We start from the raw sequence: 22991 nt of genomic DNA, 5'->3' as shown, positions 1-22991 counted from the left end.
TGTCTCTGACATGAACTGTTTGGCCTGCTCTTGGATCACCTTCTCCCTGAGGGGGAAAAAGCCTTACCAGGACACAGAGGAAGACATTTTAGCCATTCCTGATGAGACCTGATAGACTAGGATCAGAAGGAAGGGGAGGAGGACCTCCCCTATCAGTGGGCTTGGAGAGGGATATGGGTGGAGAAGGAGGAAAGAAGGTGTAATTGGGAGGGGAGGAGGGAGAGAGCTACAGGGGGGATACAAAGTGAATAAATTGTAATTAATTTAAAAAAAACATTTTTTCCAGCCGTTTACTCTGAGGTAGTGTTTATCTTTGTTGCAGACATGTGTTTCTTGGATGTAGCAGAATGTTTGATTCTTTTTCTACAACCATTCTATTAATTTGTGTTGAAGTTATAATTTATTTTATTCACCGTAAACATTTAATAAGTACTAAATGATTGGGAATACATAGTTGGTATTCAGTTATTTAACAGTTAACTAAGTTTGCTCTCCAACTCACCAGAATATATAGCTGACTAATTTGAATATGAACACTGGCTTTTGTAATAGTCAGTATGCTTACTCAGTGCTTGTAGACTGAATGGATGATGAGCCGGAAAGAGCTTGTCTTCTCGTTTTATTTTTTAAATAGTACTGGTTGCTTTCTTGTTCTCTTGAATGAGTAAACTATATTTTCACACATTATATACTTTTGAAGTTAATAGATGCCAATGAGTGGAGCGCTGAGAGGGCTCATTTTCTTAGGCTGGGACTGAAGTAGGCAGCTTTTATTTCTTTCCTGTCCTCAATTCTGGTCTCTGTGGACTCACTTTTAGTCTTTTTGAAGACTAACGCCAGGAGCCCTTCTTCCCAGCCTGCTTCATCCCATAGGGACTCCACTTCTTGATGTGGACCCGAGATCCACCTACCTCTTTCCTGCTGCCCATTTAGCCTTTCCTTCCAGCCCATTTCTACCCCCTTGTGATGCCCCTCTCACCTTCGGAACCACACTTATCTTAATTTCTGTAGAAAGTTTTATTGTACTTTATCAGTTTTGTGTTTTTACTTTTGTAAATATTATATTATTTAGGACTTGAAAGAAAATTCAAAGTGGTTTAGCTTTGGCATTTTTTAGCTTACATCTTACCTAATTAAACCCTATAATAATTTTATCACTGATAATTATTTTTCTTTATCTTCATCAACCCCCCCCAACACCACCACACGGAGAGGGAGACAGAGACTGAGAGACAGAGATTTGGAATTTGTCCTCTTTAAGAAGTGAGAGATATTAGGTAAGAAAGCAGATAAAATGAAGCTAAGTAATTTTCTAGTATATTTATAAACTAGCAGTTGAGGAGCTACAAGCTCCTGAAATAGGGAAAAGATTTATTTTAGGGTTGAGGCTCCTGATACACTGTCATGTCCTACTGGTCAACGTTATACTCATGTGAATATGGGCAAAAGTAACTCGATGCAGTAGACTGTGTGTGTGTGTGTGTGTGTGTGTGTGTGTGTGTGTGTGTGTGTGTGTAAAGAGTACATGAGGTTGAGGGATGGGGGAATACAGGAGGAGTTGCTGGAGGACGAATATGATCAAAATGCACAAGAATAGTAAATAAAATTCTCAAAAGGTAAAAACTGGAGAAAATGTAGTGTACATTTTCATAAACAAGAAAAAACTATTAGCTGGTAGGAAATGTGTGTTTTTTTTTTCACAGTTATGGAAGTTATGAAACTCCTAAGCTACCTAAAATTTACTGGTTATGTTTTTTACAAGGTACAATATTTTTATAAAATGTCAACACTGATAATGCCAGAAAATTTAACCTCAGAATATTGAAAATACTAGATGTTATACTAAAATATCTGAGGAAGTATAAATTTTTTAATTAACTTAAAATCTTGAACAAAAAGCATAGTTCAGAATCAGTGCCTGAACTATCATATATGTGCCTCATTTTAACAAACACATACACAAACACACATCACATTCCCACTCATAGCCGTCTTGTATTGGCCTAAGTTATATAATATCTAGAGCGTAGTTATGTCGATTGTAAGGTATTATTTTCTCTAAGAAGCCCTGCAAGCCAGGCCGAGAGTTCTGCAGCATTTATTTTCTTCCCCGTCAAAGGACTGCCAAAAAGTCTGTAGACATCCAGGGTAAATCTACCCAGCTTATGTAATAATTTCTACTAATGTTCTACTTAATCACCATTTGTAAAACTGTTTCTGTGAAAATTGCATTATGAAATCATACATGACATGTGTAGGATGTATGTTGTTCTTCATTCTCAATTACTGCCCCACAGCCTTAGAGCAATTATTCTAATAAATTAAAATCTACTCTACAGTCACTTGTCTGCACTTTGATCAGTTGTGGTTGGAGCTTCTCTGATAAGGTGTGCGAACTGTACTAATTCATGTTTGAAAGGATAAGTATTTAGAAGACAGTTGGATACAGTATCAGTTTAGCAGAATGGTAGTAGTAGATTGTCCTCTAGCCATGGGTACTTTGCTAGGTTTTCAGTATAGGCACGACTTCCCTCCTGTTGAAAGAGCCTTTATTCCAAACAGATGTTGGCTAACCCCCAATATGGTAGTTCCACTATTGCATAGTTGGGCTTCTTTTGTCAGGGTGATCATTTTTGCAGTTTACAGTACTTACAGGTGAGCAGGACTATTGATAACTGATTTCACCTGGCAACCTACAGAGCACCTTCTGATACTATGGAAGTTAGTAATCAGGAAGGAAGCTTTTAGGTCCATACTAGCTCAATTTCTCTTAAGTCCTTGACCAAAGCATGTGGTCCCTTCAGCAGTGGAATAAGTAAAAAAATAATAGAACTTATCCACAAGTTCTGTCAGTCAGTGTCAGACAACCAAGAGCAATGTCAGTAGCCCGTTTGCCTGAGTCACCTTGAAAGATGGAGGTGGGTAGCCCACGCGTGACACAGGACTTTTTGTTTGACACCCTGTGTTTTCTGGAGAGGGCATTACTTCTCATGGTTTTCACAGTATATCTTCCACATATAATATGTTTGGTAGTAATTTCCTAGATATTTAAATAGAGAATATACTTATATATTTAAAAATCTTCTATAGTTAGTCAAACATATATATACAGTTTGAAATGGGACATTCAAATAATTCCAGTGACTGAAATTATTCTGCTGGATTGAATTAGATTATAATAATAATTAATACATAATTTATTACAATAATAAGTACACTTTAAATTGAAATGATTAAATTTAAGAAAATTTTACTTTAAAGCTCATTAAGGAAAAAGGTAGATTGATTAGCTTTCAAAATTGTTCATAAATCTCTTGATAGAGTTTGACATCAGTTCTCTTTTGTTCTAATAGATGGATTTTCTGAGAAAGTTTTCTAGATAATGAGGCCCTTTGAATAGACATTAATTTATAACCATTCATTCAATTCTTTGAAGGTTTCAAGTTAGGTGACAAAATTTTGGTAGTCTGTCATCAAAAATTGTCTTAAATTATATATCAGTTGACCACTAATTTAGGTGTTTCTTCAGTTTGCTGAAAGCAAAGAACCTAAAACACAGACTTGAAAAAATTATTACTGAGTTACTGATTCAATCTGTCAGTTTCTGGGACTTACACCAAAAAGGCATTACTGATAATTATCAGATGACTATTCTTGTTCTCTTTGACTTAAAAATACCTTGCTTAATCCAATATCCTAAGAAGGATTTGGAAAATGTTAATTTTAATATTCTGCAAACTACAATTTATAGTGACAAATTTATTTTTTCATTCTCATATTCTTAGTTAGTTTTAATGTCTCTTAGAAAACTGCCTGTCTTGATTTCAGTTTGTAGAGAAATGGAACATACTAACTAATAGGCAAAGATAATCTAGTTATTAAACCTAATCAGCCAAATGAAAATTGGTTAATGAAAGTCTCAAGTTGTTTTCCAATTTAAATGTAGGTATTCATCATTTGTTCACCGTGTGTGTTTGTGTGTGTTGTATGTAATTTATGTCTCTTGCTTGTCAGTACGCATGTGGAGGCCAGAGGTTGATGTTTAGTGTCTTCTGCTGCTGCTGTCCATCTTGGTTTGAGACAGGATCTCTCACTGAATGTGGAGCTTAAGATGGTGGCTAGCCTGGGCAGCCAGTGAGCCCTGCAGATGCCCCTGTTTGCACCCAGCTCTCTCACCAGCTGTGAGGAGAGCACTTTACTCACTGACCCTACCCATTTACCCATTGGTACTTTTTATTTACCTTTCTTTGAGCTTGAGATTGAGTCTTCCTAGTGTAAGGAGTCCAGGATGATGTGCGACTCGTTATAACCCATGCTATCTCTAAATTCATGATCTACCTGCTGTATCTTTTGACTCAGAAATTATATGCTGTCTTATCCTTTGATGATATTAATATGATTTCTTGATGCAGTGCTAATGGGATAAAACTGTTTTAAGTAAACCCCATGAACTCATGCATTACTTGAAAATTTAATGGCATTCTATTAATGATATCATAATAATTCCCATTTTTATGATAGTATGATACTCCAGTCAGGCGTCAACATTTTGAGAACACTTCCATATGAATGTAAGTGCTTGAGAGTTACACGGTTTTTTTATTTTTATTTAGTTTATTCACTTTGTATCCCAGCTGTAGCCCCCTTCCCCATCCCCTCCCAATCCCACACTCCCTCCCTCATCCCCTCATGCCCCTCCCTCAGTCCAGTGATAGGGTAGGTCCTCCTCCCCTTCCATCTGACCCTAGTCTATCAGGTCTCATCAGGGCTGGCTTCTTTGTCTTCCTCTGTGGACTGGTAAAATGGAGGTGGAGGTGATCAAAGAGCCAGCCCATGTCAGAGATGGTCCCTGGTCCTATTATTGGGGAACTCTCTTGAACACTGAGCTGCCATGGGTTACTTTTGTGCAGGGGTTCTAGGTTATCTCCATGCATGGCCCTTGTTTGGAGTATCAGTCTCAGAAAAGACCTCTGGGTCCAGATGTTTTAGTTCTGTTGCTCTCCTTGTGGAGCTCCTGTCCCCCCAGGTCTTTGTATCTCTCCCTTCTTTCATAAGATTCCCTGCGAGAGTTACACATGTTATCTATAAGCTTATTTCTTGTGCTTACTTGCTGAAGTGTGAACCATGGCAACTGTGATGATTAATTTTCACTGCCAGCCCAACTGGATTTAGAATCATCTAGAAGACAACAACCCTTGGAAATGCTTGTGAGTGTGTTTTCAGAGAGACTGAACAGTAATGTAAAATATGTCATCAGTCTCATAATGGAATGGGCATTTTTCATTTTATTGGCCTTTTGCTTATGTATTATGGTTTCTGATTTTTTGTTTTTATGGATTTTGCTTTCATATATAAGTGTCTTTTTTAAAAATTCTGTTTTACTTTTGGTGTTTGAGCGAGAGAGAAAGAGAGAGGGGGAGGAAAAAGGGTATGAATTGGGTAGGATCTGAGAAGAGGTAGGTGGAGGTAAACCATAATCAAAAGATGTTTTCAATAATAAATAGGGTAGGGCAAGAGAAAGCTGCCTGAGCAGCAGTGTTCATCTCTCTTTCTCTGCTCACTTCCTTCCTGCACAAGTGTGTCAAGGTGCGTGGCGTGCACCAGGCACACACCTCATCCTGCCCTGCCTAAGGGCTGAGACAGTAACAGTAAATTAGTGTTAGCATCTGGAAGTGACCTGGAGAAAACGAAAATGGCAACATTTAATTTTAGGTGTTTCTGGAATTTTAATTTTTTTTGGCCTTAAAAAGAGACAGTTAAGTTTGAAAGAGATAAGTGAGTTAACATTGTATATCCCACAGAGTGAGGACACAGTAATGCAGGCACCCTTTGGTCAGCATATGTATAAGAACAACGGTGGAATCCAGCCTGGGAGGAGCAATCAGTCACAAAGCAGAGAAGGAAAGATCAGTGATAGAAAATGTCATAGGGTGAGATCTACAGGCCTTTTGCTTCATTGTAAAGACCTGGACTTTTATTCTGAGCAATGTTCTGATTGAGTGTGATCTTACACTTTGAAATATTAAAAACGGTTACTTTGATAGTTTGTTGAAAGACATTAGTGAGGAAACGAGGAACCTGAGGTCATTTATGAAGTATTGCATAATTTATGTGCTTGACGATGGTTGGCCATATGGTGATGTGATGTCATTTCTGTAGATCCATTCTTAAGGACAAAGAAGAAGTTTCTCAGGCACTGCATGTGAGAGGTGAAAGGAAGAGTACTTTATTCTAAGATTTTTGGCCGGGGGCAAAGACTTATGTAAGAAAGCTTGCCTGAAGAAAAATGGTTGGGGAAAGCCCTGGGATTCAGCTTTGAACTCAAACTTGAGGGGAATCAGTACAAGCACACTGAAACTTGGCTGTGTCACTGTACTCTTCAACTGTGTAAGCATGCTTCTGCAGCGGAGCTCACTTTTCCCTGTGTGGCGACTGCCATGGTTTTGGGGTAGGTCAGATGACCATATGCTGTTGGTGATGTTCCTGCCTCCTAGCAAGTCAGCAGTGAGAGGCACACTTGGCAAATGCGAAAGGCAGTTCCTGGTTCTGAATATTAATTTGTAGGAAACCCTTGAGCATGTCTTAAGTTTTAAGACTAATTACTGGGAATTTAAAGTCAGGTAAATAAAGCATTATGCTTTGAACTTTTACCTTTGTCTTTAAGCTTCTACCTGAAAATGTGCTAGTGACTTCCACATCACCATAATTTGTTAATATTTTTCTCATTACCTCAAGGTTTCACTTCCACTCTCCACTTCTAAGGCAACATCTTCAACAGCTGTTAATCTTCATGTAATTATTCTTATTTCCCCCTCCTTTTTTCAATATTTTTTTAGAAGTTCTCTTGTTCCATTTTTAGTGAAAATTTCTGAGAGAATATGTTTTGTAGTTTTAGAAAACTTCTTTCCCCAATTTTGAGATCACAGTTATTCTTTGTACAGATGACTCATGTATCTATAACTTACAGGTTTTTCTAAATTATGGAATACTACCAACTGATTGTATTTTTGCATCTTTGAATTGTTCATAGCATTGTAAATAGTTCTAAGTAATAGCACATTTTGCAATATAGGGTAATGAAACTATTTCAGGCCTGTGTATTAGTCAGGTTTCTCTAGAGGAATAGAACTCACAGTGTGAAAAAGTATATATGGGATTTATTAGACTGGCTTACAGGTTGTGGCCCAGCTGGTCCAACAATGCCTGTTTACCAATAGAAGGTTTAAAAATCCAGTATCTGTTTAGTCTACAAGGCTGCGTGCTTCAGCTGGTCTTCAGTAGATGCTAGAATCGCAAAGAAGTAGGCTCTCATGTCAGTGAAGGAATGGACTTGTAGTGAGACCTAGAGTAAGCAGCCAAAGAGGGAACTTTCTTCTTCCAGGTCCAGCAGGTGTGGCTCAGACTAAACGTGGATCTCTCTAGTTTAGAAGATCTGAATTAAAGGCTTATCTTCCCACCTCAGACATCCACATTTGAAGTGGGTCTTCCTACTTCAAAGGATTTAATTGAGAAAAAAAATCCCTTACATCTGCGCCCAAACTTCTGAGTTTTAGTTAATTCCAGATGTAATCAAATGACAATCAAGAGCAGCCATCAGGGCCTGATTGTTTATACTTGACTAGTGTTACTGTGTCTTCAATAGAAGTTTAATTTACTTCTTCTCCAGGGTGGAAAATTGACAGTCTAGTACCAATGTACACTGAATGGATTTCAGCGCGGCTAACAAAGTGCAGCAGCGCCGACTAGTGGTACAGCATCACAATTGCAGACAAGTTCAGTTTCCCTTTTTTTATTTTAAAATCAGGATTATTATTATTGTCGTTGTTGTTGTTATTATTCATTACAATTTATTTACTTTGTATCCCCTCCTTCATTCACTCCTGGTCCTACCTTCCCCCCCCTTTACCCCCTATGTCCCTCCCCTAGTCCACTCATGGGGGAGGTCCTCCTGCTACTATTCTGACTCTATCAGGTCTCATCAGGACTGTCTAGATCCTCTTTCTCTGTGGCTAGTAAGGCCACCTTGCCAGGGGAAGGTGATCAAAGAGCAGCTAACCAAGTTCATGTCAGAAACTGCCCCTGCTCCCCATGGAGACTGAATTGCACATGGGCTATATCTGAGCAACAGCTCTAGGTCCTTGGATGATACATGGTCCTTGGATGATACATCAGTCTCTGCAGGCTTCCCTAGTCCCTAATAATAATAATAATAATAATAATAATAATAATAATAATAATAATAATAAATTACAATTTATATCCCTGCTGTGGCCCCCTCCCTCATCCTGTCTCAATCTTGCCCTCTCATGCCCCTTCCTTAGTCCACTGATAGGGGAGGTCCTCCTCCCTGTCCATCTGAACCTATCAGGTCTCATCAGGACTGGCTGCATTGTCTTCCTCTGTGTCCTGGCAAGGCTGCATTCCCCAGGGGGAGGTGATCAAAGAGCCAGCTACTGAGTTTATGCCAGAGACAGCCCCTATTCCCCTTACTAGGGATCCCACTTGGAGACTGAGTCTATGGGCTACATCTGAGCAGGGATTTTAGGTCCTCGCCATGCATTGTCCTTGGTTGGGGTATCAGTCTCTTCAGGGCTCCCAAGGCTCAGGGTTTTTTTGGGGGGGCTGGGTGGGTTCTGTTGGTCTCCTTTTGAAGTTCCTGTCCCCTCCAGGTCTTTCATCTCCCCCTTCTTCCATAATATTCTCTGCACTCTGCCCAAAGTTTGGCTATGAGTCTCAGCATCTGCTTCAATAACCTGTTGGGTAGAGTCTTTCAGAAGACCTCTGTGATAGGCTCCTGTCCTATTCTCTCTCTTCCCCCACTTCCAATGTCTATCCTGTTTGCCCTTCTGAATGAGGATTAAGGCTCCTCCCTAGGGTCTTCCTTGTTGTTTAGCTTCTTTAGAACTATAGATTTTACTATGTTTATCCTATATTATATGGCTAATATCCACTTATAAGTGAGTATATACTATGTTCTGTTTCTGAGTTACCTCACTAAGGAAGATCTTTTCTAGTTTTATCCATTTGCCTGCACATTTCATGATTTCTTTGTTTTCAATTGCTGAGTAGTATTCTATTGTGTAAATGTACCACACTTTCTGTATCCATTCCTCAATTGAGGGACATCTAGGTTGTTTTCCAGTTCTGGCTATTACATATGAAGCTGCTATGAACACAGTTGAGCAAATGGCCTCTTTGAATGGTGGGGCATCTTTTCGGTATATGCCTAAGAGTGGTATAGCTGGATCTTGAGGTAGCACTATTACTAATTTTCTGAGAAAGTGCCATATTGGTTCCCAAAGTGGTTGTACACGTTTACATTTCCACCAGCAATGAGGGTTCCCCTTTCTCCACATCTGCTCCAGCATGTGTCATCCCTTGAGTTTTTGATCTTCGCCGTTCTGATGGGTATGAGGTGGTTCTTTTGATTTGTATTTTTCTGATGACTAAGAATGTTAAGTATTTCTTTTTTGATATTCCTCTTTTGAGAATTCTGTGTTTAGTGCTGTACTGCATTTTTAAATTGGATTATTTGGTTTGTTGGTGTTTAACTTCTTGAGTTCTTTATATAGTCTAGATACTAGATCTCTGTCGGATGTAAGGTTGGTGAAGATCTTTTCTGTAGGCTGTCATTTTGTTCTGACAGCAGTGTCCTTTGCTTTACAGAAGCTTTTAAGTTTCATGAGATCTCACTTATTGAATGTTAATTTTAGAGCCCGTGCTGTTGGTGTTTCGTTCAGGAAGTTGTCTCCTGTGCCAATGAGCTCAAGGCTCTTCCCCATTTTTTATTCTAACAGACTTTGTAGCAGGTTTTATGTTGATGCCTTTGATCCACTTAGACTTTAGTTTTGTGCAGGGTGAGAAATACGCATCTATTTGCATTTTTCTGCATGTAGATATCTAGTTAGACCAGCCTCATTTGTTGAAGATGCTATCTTTTTTTTTTTTTTTTCCCTATTGAATGGTTTTGGCTTCTTTGTAAAAAATCAGGTGTCCATAGGTGTGTGGGTTTATTTCTGGGTCTTCCATTCGATTCCATTCATCCACCAATCGGTCTCTATGCCGTTTTATTACTGCAGTTTTTATTACTGTTGCTCTATAGTACAGCTTGAGATCAGGGATGGAGATACCTCTAGAAGATCTTTTATTGTAGAGGATTGTTTTAGCAATTCTGGGTTTTTTGATTTTTCCATATAAAATTGAGAATTGTTCCTTCAAGTTCTGTAAAGAATTGTGTTGGTATTTTTAATCTTTAGATTCCTTTTGATAGGATGGTTGTTTTCACTATGTTAATCCTACCAATCCATGAGCATGGGAGATCTTTCCATCTTCTAATTTCTTCTTCCATTTCTTTCTTCAGAGACTTGAAGTTTTGTTTTTTTTTTCTTTCATACAAGTCTTTGCCTTGGTTGGTTAGAGTTACACCAAGATACTTTATGTTATTTGTGGCTATTGTGAAGGGTGTTGTTTCCCTAATTTCTTTCTCAGCCTATTCGTCTTTCATATACAAGAGGGCTTCTGACTTTTTTTTTCTTGAGTTAATTTTGTATCCAGCCACTTTGCTGAAGGTGTTTATTAGGTGAAGAAGCTCTCTGGTAGAGATTTTGGCGTCAGTCATATATACTATCATATCGTATGTGAATGGGTCTACTTTGGCTTTTTTCTTGTTTTTTTTTTTTTTAAAGATTTTTTTTATTAGTCATACTTTATTCACTTTGTATCCCCCCTGTAGCTCTTTTCCTTCTCCACTCTCAATCCCTCCCTTCTCTCCCTTCCTCCCCCAAGTCCACTGATAGGTTAGGTCTTCTTTTCCTTTCTTCTGATTCTAGTCTATTAAGTCTCATCAGGAGTGGCTGCATTGTCTTCCTCTGTGGCCTGGTAAGGCTGCTCCTCCATCAGGGTGAGGTGATTAAAGAGCAGGCCAATCAGTTCATGTCAGAGACAGTCCCTGTTTCCATTACTATGGAACCCACTTGGACACTGAACTGCCATGCGCTACATCTTGCAGGGGTTCTAGGTTATTTCCATGAATGGTACTTGGTTAGAGTATCAGTCTCAGGAAAGACTCCTGTGCTCAGATTGGTTCTGTTGCTCTCCTTGTGGAGCTCCTGTTCTCTCCAGGCCTTACTATTTCCATTTGCTCAACCATGTTTGTAGCAGCTTTATTTGTAATAGCCAGAAGCTGGAAACAACCCAGATGCCCCTCAACAGAAGAATGGATACAGAAATCGTGGTACATCTACACAATGGAATACACCTTAGCAATAAAAAACAAGGAAATCATGAAATTTGCAGGTAAATGGTGGGAAATGGAAAAGATCATCCTGAGTGAGCTATCTCAGAAGCAGAAAGACACACACGGTATATACTCACTCCTAGAGACATACAATATAGGATAAACCTACTAAAACCTATACACCTAAAGAAACTAATCAAGAGAGAGGACCCTGGCTAAAATTCTCAATCCCTATTCAGAAAGTCAAAGAGGATGGACATCAGAAGAAGGAGAAAAGAGGGAACAAGTCAGGAGCCTGCCACAGAGGGCCTCTGAAAGGCTCTGCCCTGCAGACTGTCAAAGCATATGCTGAGAGTTATGGCCAACCTTTGGGCAGAGTGCAGGGAATCTTACTTTGACTTTTTATAGGGTGGCTTTTAATTTGTTTCTGTTGTATTTTTATTTTTCTCCAGTACATTTTAAATTTCTTTCTTGATTTATTTTAGCCATATTCATCTCTCAGTAATGTATTGCTTAATCTTCATGAGCTTATGTACTTATTAAAGTTTTGTTTTCTGTCAATTTTGTTTTATTTATTTATGATCAGGTAGGATATACAGGGTTAAGGATTACTTCAATCTTTCTGAATTCCTAAGGTTTGCTTTGTGTCCCAGGATGTGCTCTATTTTAAGAATAACTTCCATGTGATGCTGAGTAGAATATATAGTTTGGAGTATGTCTGGGTAGACTATTCCATAGGCATCTATTAAATTAATTTGATGTGTATGTCATTTAATTCTAAGGTTTCTCTGCTTACTTCTTATCCAGATAACCTTTTTATTGAAGTGAGGTATTGAAATCACCTGTTATTAATGGGTTGATGCTAATCTGTTTTTAATTCCAGTAGTACAGTTGTTTTTTTTTTTTTTTGTTCTTTTTTTTTAATGAAATTGGGCACCCTAGAGTTTGGTGCATATATGTTTAGGATAGTAATGTTTTCTTAGTTAATTTTTCCCCTGATTAGAATGAAGTGTTCTTCTTTACCTCTTCTGAGAAGTTTTAGTTTGATGTCCATTTTTGTCAGATATTAGAGGTAAAGAAGAACATTCCCGTCCTTTGGGTTAGCTTTCTACTGAAATCCAGTGAACCCCCTGATGTCTTCTCTGACCCCATGCCCTTCTTGCTTAAGGTTTTCCACTCTTGGTGTTCTGCCTCACTGTTTTGTTTTACTGATAATCTACTATTTCATTGGCATCTGATATGTTCCTCCTTTTCTCAAATTTTACTAATTTCAGTCCTTAATTTCTTTTAGTTAGACTGAATAAGTATTTGTCAGTCTTGTCTACTGTTTTAAATATTGAAGTGTTTACTTCACTGATTCCTTTGGTTTCCATTTGACTAACGTCTGCTCTGCTTACTGCTGAGGTTTCGGCTTGGTCTTGTCTTGTAAGATCTCAGCACGTCAGGAGGTTGTAGTTCGGGATTGCTTTGAGGCAAGTGTGGACACTGTAGCTGGACACTCATCCTCCCACCCTCACTGCGATGTGCTAACGTTCTCACAGTTGTTTTCATTTTTATTTTCTTCTTTCAATGGTTTAGTTTCCTCCGATTCTTTACTGAGTCTCCAAGTATTTGCTTAGTTTCTGTCGGTTTACTTCCTATTTGATTTCTGGTTTTATCTCACCAAAGTCCGCTAAGATACAAGAAATGATTTTGACTTTTTAAAAAAGTTTAAGCCTTTTTTCATGGCCTAAAATGTGATCTCCTTTACAAAAAGTTCTTTATTTCCAGCCAAATGGTGTTTGGAGAATGCACTAGATATATAGACAAGAGAAGTCAAAAACAAAAAAACAAAAACCAAACTAAGCCCACCCCCTTTGCCTTTGTGCATGTGTGTGGATGTGAATGTTGTAGGGTGGAGAATGCAGACGGAGGTGAGGCCAGTATTTGATATTTTACATTTCTCTGTTTTAGATATTTTCTTTGTAGAGGACAATGTGATTGGTTAAATTTTAAAAAGATCTTTTACTTTCTTAAGGTTTGAGATTCTTCTGAAGTAGTCATCCGTCAGATGTCCTAGCACTCACTGGTGCACTGGTATTTCATGGCAGTTCAGCAATATCTTACCATTAAGAATGCACCAGAAGACTGGATGTGGCTCAGTGATAGAGTGCTTGCCTCAGGACCATGATGTTCTAAGTTAGAGTCCATAGTACTAAAGGGAAAAAAATGACAAGAAAAGCTCATAGTATACCTTTCAGAGCTATCTTTAACTCTACCATTGTGTCAGTGACTATATAAATATAATTACAAGTGCCTGCAACTACCTTCTTTCCTTTTCTCTTAGTGAGCATGGAGAGGGATGAGGTAGCTTCTTAGAATGACAGCTTGGTAACTTAGAATATGGCTGAATAGAGGATTATTCAGAGCCTAATAGGAATCACCAGTGTCTGAGCCAGCTGAAGAGGGGAAATAATAATAGATCTTGGTTAAGAAGACTGTGAGTTGTGAGACTTCTGGGTTTTGGCACAGAACACCTGAAGACCATCAGGGAAGAGTTAGAACAGGGCTGGGAATGGCTCAGTGGTTAAAAGTGGCTACTCTGCAGGCCCAAGGACAAGAGTTTGGGTTCTATACCTGTGCAGCAAGCCTGGTCCTGTCCTGCATAGGCCTGTGAATCAGCAAAGAACTGCTTTTGTTCCTCAGCCCAAAGTAGAGCACAGTTCCCCCTGTCTAAGACACATGGTCCTCGTCAAACTGACACTTGAGACTTCCTGCCATGCATACTGACATCTTAACTCTGTGTCTGTTAGACTTCTCTCTGGTCTCTCTTGTATTTATTCCAACTCTGTGCCACTACCTTTAGCAGAGGTCGTGTGAACCCTTAACCTTCCTTAACATTTCTGTAACCATTCTGTAACCTATAAATATAATTATGTGAAGTATAAAAGCAAGAAAGATTGGAATAAAAGAATCTATGCCAGCCAATGGCCATAAGCAGGAAGTAAAACCAGGACTACTTGGTTAATTTAAAGCCTATGAAATTAACATAGCTTGTAAATTATTGCTGTTCAATAAATTCTGACATCGTGGGTAGGCACTATGTATTTATCTATGTTTTTATATCACTTCTCACAACAACACTTTGCCAGGTTTTCTTTCAATTTACTCAATAAAATTTTAGTTTGACAAGTAAGTTACATTTGGGTAGAGAGAGGTGGAGTGAGAGGGGGGAGGGAGGCAGATATCACACACACACACACACACACACACACACACACACGAGATAGAGAGAGAGAGGGAGACCGAGACAGAGAGACAGAATGCAGTATACACAGCAGGGGTGTTGGGGTCCTTCCCTCTCACTCTCACTCTCAGAGTTACTTCTTATAGCAGGGTCTCTCTGTGAACCTGGAACTTGTAGTTTTCATTTCAAGAGTGACCAGGTGATGAGTCAGTGTGTCTGCCATCTTTGTGTTTGAGGGCACACCTCTTTTTATTGTACCAGGTCAAGAGATTAGATCTTGTGTCTTTGATAATCTTGTGTATATATTCAAATGTTTAATTGGCACAATAATTGTTGTGCCCAATAGTTGTGCCTTGCAGATATGACTTACTCAGGTAAACAAAATGTGCAGTCATTCTGCTTTGAAACTTACACTCTGAATAGAATGACTTAAGTTAAAAAAAAAATGCTCCTTTATAATTTACATTCATTCAAATCTAGGCAAGTCTGAAAGCTGTCAAAATAGTAACAAGATAACCAGAATAGGCCTGGCTTGCTTTCTTCATGTACTAAAGAAAATCAGATAAACAACAGAGAAACAAGGTATATTTTGGTGAGTTTTTTTTTTTTTCAAAGCACAACAGTAGTCAACAGGGAAGAATGTAATGACTCAGCCTTAGAAAGGCCCAAGTTTAAACCTTCTGATTTTACAATCTCCTAGACATTAGCCTGCTTTAGCCTATATATGTGGCTGTAACCAGAAATGGCATGGCAATGTTTAGAGGGAACATGCATAGTCTTGCTGTTTAACCCAGGGATATCAGATAAAGCATATTTCTGATTTTTGTTCTGTATCTCAGCAGCCTCTTAAAAGGATTATAGTGACCTGCTTGAAAGCCTTCATCCTTAAGGATATATGTCACTGAAAGCCTTGATACTTGAGGATGTGTGAAAATCTACCCTATCAATATTGAGGGGCCACTTGTAGATTGTTATCCATTTACCTATAAAGGCTGCCTATTGTGAGACAAAGGTACCTGGCCATGGGTAATGCTGTGGTTGTGCCTCTCTGGATTCTACGTCTCTTGGTGATGTCCCTTCCATCCTCATTTTCCTGTGATACAGTGTTAGGCAGAGAAGAAAGCACCAAAGGACCCGTGATGTGAATGTATTCCTGTCATAGCACTTGCAACTGTAACACAAGCAATATTTATAGTTTCTTGCTGATTTTTCTCTCTCCCTGTTCTTTAAAATTCACAACAAAATTTATACCTCTTGATTTTATTCGCCAGCTCCTTGCATAGTGCCTGGCATACACTAGTCATGTAGTCAGTATTGTCTGAATTCATAAAAATAACAAGTTAGTTTCAGTAGTTATTTTCCCATCTGTATATAAATTGGAATTTTATGCTCTGAATTAATTGTTATGGTCAATTACAGCTTCCTTCAAGTTTGTCTATAAATACTGAATATAGTGTCATTACTTTAGTGGAGTAAATGTGCTGATATCTGAGTTTTAGAAAAAAAAACTATTTGTAATGTTTTCTAGTTTCTGTAGTCTAAATATGCCTGTGATTTCAAGCTAACCCACATTACTTCATGGAATGTGGACTTGGTAGTTATGACTTGCTGAATGGTACTGAAACTGCTTAATACCCTAGTTAAAAATTGCTCTAGTTCTATTTTTTATTAAAACACATGCTTTTAAAGGGTTGGAGATTCATTGAGACCATGCTATCAAGTAAAATGATGAATTAAAAAAAATATTTGAGCTCAATATAGTAGTAGTTATTCTGTGTGATGTCCACACTGGTGTGGTGATCAGCTAACTTTCCTTTAAGTTTTCATTATGTTCCCATACTACAACTCCTCCTCCAACCCCTCCTTCTTTTCCTCCTCTTCCTCCTCATTTGAGTTCCTTGATCTTTAGGTCTCCCCCCCCCCCTATTTTAAGAGTGCTAATCATAGCAGCACTTTCAGAGTACATAGTAAGTTAGTTTTGGTGTTAGCTTCTGGCTGTTCACACTTTGTTCCTTAAAAGACCTAATAATGCTATGGGCTTTACAGCTAATTTGCTTAATTTCATGACTGCACTGAAGTGGCTGATAAATGAGCTAACTTAAAACAATGTAAATTTGGTAAATTTAAAGCCAGTGAAATTAACATAGGTTAGACTGTCATTATGTCCTAAATTCCTTGTGTTTTATGACTTTTATTCTCTGAAATATTTTAATTTATATTTAATAACTTAATTTTATAAAGTTTACCGTTTTAAAGGGGAATATGAATTTGTGTCACTACATCTTCCTTCCTTCCTTCCTTCCTTCCTTCCTTCTTTCTTTCTTTCTTTCTTTCTTTCTTTCTTTCTTTCTTTCTTTCTGACAGTTATAGATTTGTATACAGTATCTTTTACTGACACTCTTCATCTAACTACCCTTTTCTACCCTTCCCTGACTCCCACACCATCTCCTTACTTCCTTCCCAATTGGCTCCTCTTACTTTCACTCAGTCTCTCCTTTGCTCTCTTTCTTTTTTCCAATGCCAACACCTTCTTCTTTAAAAGATGTTTCTTGAGAAGGGTCTCATGCAGTTCAGGTTGAACTCAAACTTGATACGTAGGCCTTGACTTTCTGATTCTCTATCTTTCATCTTCTAAGTGCTGAGATTATAGGGATGTAGCACCCCTCAGCTTCAGGTTACTTTTTCAGATAAGTTGCTTTTGGAGTGTTTTATATTAAGGATACTTTCTGTCTTTTTCCATTAAACTGAACTGTGATTCTTTGGCTGTGGTTCTTTCAAGAGACCATCTTGAATATATATTAGTTCTAGATCTTTTTTGCAGAGGTTAATATAGGTAGATAACAGTGGTTAGATAATTTCCTTGCATATTCATTTATTTCATTGTTAATTATCAAGAAAAAGATTTTATTCTTTAATGCCTTGGATGTGACTTATTCTATTATAGTTTAATTTTAGAGTCCTTTTACAGATTATCATTGTAATAGAAATAGTAATTTGTTTAAGACAGAAATGTGATATGCAGATTTTATTTGTTGGGGTTGAGGATTTAGGTCAGTGAAAGACCTAAAGGTGCAACTATCAAGTGCGTTGGTTTGCTTCCCAGCAACAGGTTTTTATTTATTTTTGAAGAACTTCCTGCTTAAAAGATGTCTGCAACTATCTTCATTTGTCACAGTTTACACCAAAAGTGGTCATATCTTGGTTATCATTTGACTTTTAAAATTGATTGGTGCATTTGGATATATTTATGTTTATTGTCTATTCACATCAATCATAGAAAATGAAATTTGAACTGTGGAGTTTGTTTATAGAAATTTAGCAGAATCACAGTGTTTTTGTTAAAAAATACTTATTTACAAAATAAAATTGGCATACATATTGGCATTATTGATGAGTAACTTATTTGGGAATTGGTGAAACATAAATACTGGTTTATAATATCAAATACCTTATGTTTCTTTCAGGATTGCTTTAAGTGACTTCAGGCTTGCAGGCGTTTAGATTTTAGTAGTCTGTGACTTACATGGTCTCCTTATGCTAGTAGATGATAGTGTCTTTGTTTCCAAAAATGATAGTAAATTCAGTAGTGAATAAAAGAATGCATTTCCATGTAAGGAAAGAACTAAAATCATAATCCTGATGAACAATTACAATGCTGTGTGATGCAAACTATCTGAATAATATGAACTGGTTTAATGGGACATTAAGCCAACCGTAAATGATACAAAACATTTTTATTTCAGTAAAAATACCAGCTTGGGTACAGTGATGGATAATTATCTGTCTTACGAGCTCATTTCTGCTTTATTGTTAATTACTAAGTAGAGAAGGCTTTCTTTTACTATAATTATTTTTTTTGTAAGTCATTTAAATGTGAAAAAAAATGTCTAGAAACATGGAGTCTGTATGGGAGTCAGTGTAAGCATATAGTCAGCACTCATTTGAAATGTAATATGCTTTGCATTTCATGAACAAGTATCATTAATTATTTATAGATTTTTTAATCAATCAAAATATTTTTGTGGTGGAGGAGAAGGATTTTCTGGTTACATAGCATTAATTTCCTTATTGAAATTTGAAAATAAAATTTCAATTACCAATCAGGCATTGGATGGGTATCATTATGGTTGGAAAGAAGGAAACAAGGGACATTGCTATCCAACGGGTATGAAATTCAAGTTTATAAGAAAAAATTTCAAATTCTATTTGGGAACAATTTGAATATAGATAATATTACTGAAGTGTGATTTAAAAGTTGTTGGGATTTTTTTTTCATAATAAAAATCAAATATATCTTGTATTTTTGTGGGAATATTTTTTGTTTATTCACATTTGTTGTATCAGGTACTTCGGCTATATTCACTTTCCTCCACTGTCTCTTTTTACTCTCTGTTTCCTATAGCTCCCCTACCACAATTGTACCTTGCCTGCCTGTCTATCTGTTGGTCCGTTGGTTGTCCATTTATATCTATCCGTATATCTATCTGTCTATTATCCATATCTGTCTATCTGTTTATATGTATCTTCTGTTCTGTCTCTATCTTCTGTTTATCAATCTACCATCTATATCTGTCTGTCTGTCATCCATATTCTCACTTTTCCCTTTCTTCCCTCCTGCCCCCTCTCATGCCTCTCCACTGGATTAGCATCTGTTTCTCCCTTCTCTCTATCTCTAAATCTAGTGTCAGCATATGAGAGAATGCTGTGGTATTTTTCTTTCTGCATCTGGCTGTTTCACAGCGTAGAGATCTCTTGCTACATTTGTTTTTTTGTATCCTTTATTGGTGAATAAAATCCAGTTGGGTACATTTACTACATCTTTTTTTATCTATTCATCTCTTGATGAAAGTCTAGGTTATCTATTGTGAATAGCACAAAAATATAGATGTGAAGGTAAAAAAATCAAATATAACAAATTATGATCGATTAATAGGTTTTATTGAAATTAGTAGTGTTCTTAGGTTTGTTTTAGTCATTAGTAGCTACTTAAAAGAAATAAAACTCTTTAAAAATGATATAGTTATATATAAAGAAGGATAGTTTGTGGTAGAGTATTTTACCCTAATATTAACAGTTAATTACTGGAAATGTACTTTGTAACAGGTACTTTAAGAATTATTTATGTTTTTAAAAACAACACAAGAAAATAAGTATTGTTTATATCTAACCTGTGTTATAGAAACTGAGTTCTGTAGATATGAAGGGTCTGCACCTAGCTGAAGGTTTTACTGTTCTGTTTTATTATACTATTTAAAATTGATTAACTTCAAAATTCATTTTCTTATTTAGCATGTCATACTTCTAACTAAATAAAAATAATTATAAATACAAACAAACAATTCGAATTTTGATATGATTTTTCTGTCACTGTATTTTCACTATAATCATCCTTAAAAAGTTAAAAGAGAATAAATTATTTAATTTATAGTAGCAATTAGACTTTATTTTAACTTAAGAAGTACAACTGTCTTTTGTTGGCTTGAATTTTCTCTCCTTATTTTTGAGGGAGACTAATTTATTTTTTCTGTGTTATTATGTGCAGGTTATGTGGGTGTGTAATTTGTGCCGAAAACAACAAGAAATCCTCACTAAATCAGGAGCATGGTTTTATAATAGTGGGTCCAATACACCGCAGCAACCTGATCAAAAGGTTCTTCAAGGGCTTCGAAATGAGGAGGCACCTCAGGAGAAAAAAGCAAAACTACATGAACAGACCCAGTTTCAAGGACCCCCAGGTGACTTATCTGTACCTGCAGTGGAGAAAGGTCGATCTCATGGGCTCACAAGACAGGATTCTATTAAAAATGGTTCAGGAGTGAAGCACCAGATTGCCAGTGACATGCCTTCAGACAGGTAAACATTGTTTAATCTCAAGGTAAAATTTGTTTGTGTGTGAGTTTGAATGATGTATCATGTACATCATTCAGAGGAGGACAACATTGTGGAGTTGGTTCTCTACCTTTTTGTGGGTTCCGGAGGTTGAACTCGGGTCATCAGGCTTGTACATATGCCTTTACCTGCTGAGCTGTCTTGTTGACCCAAGTGTGGTATTCATAATATTCTTTCCAAGCAGAAAAAAATGTATGTGAAATGTTTAACTAGCAGTGAGTTAATTAAATGCTATCATCCATTTTTTTGTTAGTGCTTTATGTGATGTTCAGAATTTGAGTTATGACTGGTTTTTAAAGTATTTTATGTTTGATATGGGGACGATTATAAGATAGGTTTCCCAGACTAAAGAAGTGAGTTTAAACAGGACAGCTTTTGTTGCTGTTGTTGTAAGTGATGGCCTTCCTACCGGGTGTGTCAGCTTTTCACTGTAGTCTTTCTTTAGTAAAGGCAAAGGCTATTGCTTGTGGTTAGTAGGCATTTATGCATTTTCTTTTTTATTAATTAAGTTATTTATTTACTTTACATCTGGATCACCGTTTTCCCTTCCTTCTCTCATTCTAGTCCCTCCCTCTCACCTCCCTTGCCCGCTCCATCTACCCCTCCTCCATTTTTCCTCAGAAAAGGGGAGGCCTCCATGGATATCAACCAGCCTTGGCACATCAAGTTGCAGTAAGACTAGGCACATCTTCTGTTGAGGTTAGACTAGGAAGTCCAGTTAGGGGAAAGGGATCCAAAGGCAGGCAATGTAGTCGGAGACAGCCTCTGCTTTTGCTTTAGGAGTCCCACCTGAAGACCTAGCTGCACAACTGTAATATATGTGCAGAGAGCAGGTCGGTCCCATATATGCTAGTTGGTGGCTCAGTCTGTGTGACCCACGATGGGCCTAGATTTGTTGATTCTGTAGGTTTTCTTGTGGTGTTCTTGACCCCACTGGCTTCTTCAGTCCTTCCTCCACTCTTCCATAGGAGTTCCTAAGCTCTTCCTAATGTTTGGCTGTGAGTCTCTGTATCTGTTTCCATCCATTGCTGGGTGAAGCCTTTGTGATGACAGTTAGGCTAGGCTTCTGTCTACAAGTATAGCACAATATCATTAATAGTGTGTCTCATGGCATGGGTCTTAAGCTGGGCCAGTCATTCTGCTCCATCTTTTATCCCTGCACATCTTGTAAGCAGGACAAATTGTGGGTCTAAGGTTTTATGGCTGGGTCAGTGTCTCAATCCATCCATTGGGAGTTTTGCTTGGTTACAGAATTGGATGGTTCAGGTTATACAGCTCACTACTAGGAGTCTTAGCTGGTGTTGCCCTTATAGTTTCCTGGGAGCTTCTATTGTCCTAGGTTTTTAGTTCATGCCAGAGATCTCCCCCTCCCCCCACCATCAGTTGTCCTTTCCAGTACTCTCTCCTTCTGTCCTCCACCCACCTCATTTTTCCTGTTCCCATCCTTCCCCTCCCTTAGTCCAGATATCTATTTTATTTTCTCTTCTTAGTGAAAGACAAGTGCCACCCCCTGCTTGGGTCCTCCTTGTTTCTTAGCTTCTTTGGGTCTGTAGATTGGTTATTCTGTACTTTTTGGCTAATATCCACTTATAAGTGAGTAAATACCATGTTTATCTTTCTGGGTCTGGGATACCTCACTCAGGATGATTTTTCTAATTTCATCCATTTGCCTGCAAATTGCATGATGTCTTTGTTTTAAATGGCTGAGTAATACTCCATTGTGTAAATGTACCACATTTTCTTTATCTATTCTTAGGTTGAGGGACATCTAGGTTGTTTCCACTTCCTGGCTATTATAAATAAAGCTGCTATGAATATAGTTGAGCAAGTGTCCTTGTGGTATTGTGGCGGTCTTTTGGGTATATCCCCAGGAGTAGTATAGCTGGGCTTCAAGGTAGATCTATTCCCAGTTTTCTGAGAAACTGCCAAATTGATTTCCAAAGTGTTTATACAAGCTTGTACTCCTACTAGCCATGGAGGAGTATACGTTTTCTTTGGTGAGCAGTACATACTATGTACTTTTACACTATTTTCTTTTAGGTTTACTTTTTATTCAATGTTAATGTTACAGAGTCCTTACACTGTCAAACCATTCCTGAGAACCCCAAAAAATCAATGGTACAATGGACAGCCGTATTCACCCAGACAGTGTATTAAAACTTGATTCATGTGTGTTTTGATAATTTCATAATCTTAAAAAATTATAACAAGGGCTTGAGATCGGGGACTGGTGAAGGGGCTGTTGGCGCCATGTCTGGCCGCAAAGGTGGCAAAAAGAAGCCCCTGAAACAGCCCAAGAAGCAGGCCAAGGAGATGGATGAGGAGGACAAGGCTTTAAAGCAGAAACAGAAAGAGGAGCAGAAGAAACTCAAGGAGCTGAAAGCCAAGGCCACGGGGAAGGGGCCCCTGGCCACAGGTAGAATTAAGAAATCTGGTAAATTTTCTTGTTCTGTTGCTCTCCTTGTGGAGTTCCTGTCCTCTCCAGTTTTTGCTATTTCCCACTTCTTACATAAAATTCCATTCACTCTGCCCGCCAGTTGGCCATCAGGCTCAGCATCTGATTTGATAGTCTGCAGGGCAGAGGCTTTCAGATGCCCTCTGTAGCAGGTTCCTAGGTTGTTTCCTGTTTTCTTCTTCTGG

The 22991-nt window shown here is 37.9% G+C and overlaps 2 protein-coding genes across 14 annotated transcripts in view; both read left to right on the top strand.

Annotated features, from left to right (window-relative positions):
* Window positions 1–22991, top strand: part of Rims2 (regulating synaptic membrane exocytosis 2) — a 483148-nt gene that overhangs the window by 109209 nt on the left and 350948 nt on the right. For all 13 annotated transcript variants that reach the window (XM_055626244.1, XM_055626246.1, XM_055626245.1 and 10 more), the window contains exon 5: window positions 20005–20315. In XM_055626244.1, the coding sequence (XP_055482219.1) occupies window positions 20005–20315 (311 nt within the window). The remainder of the gene's footprint in view (window positions 1–20004; window positions 20316–22991) is intronic.
* LOC129690785 (translation machinery-associated protein 7-like) overlaps window positions 22602–22991 on the top strand; it is a 3395-nt gene continuing 3005 nt past the window's right edge. The window contains exon 1 of the mRNA XM_055626639.1: window positions 22602–22785. Coding sequence (XP_055482614.1) covers window positions 22602–22785 — 184 coding nt within the window. The remainder of the gene's footprint in view (window positions 22786–22991) is intronic.

The sequence above is a fragment of the Psammomys obesus genome, unplaced genomic scaffold, assembly GCF_907164565.1.
Source record: "Psammomys obesus unplaced genomic scaffold, mPsaObe1.curated_primary_1811, whole genome shotgun sequence".
Lineage (NCBI taxonomy): Eukaryota > Metazoa > Chordata > Mammalia > Rodentia > Muridae > Psammomys > Psammomys obesus.
The sequence above is the reverse complement of the archived record's forward strand: the minus strand, read 5'-3'. Positions and strand labels throughout refer to the sequence as shown.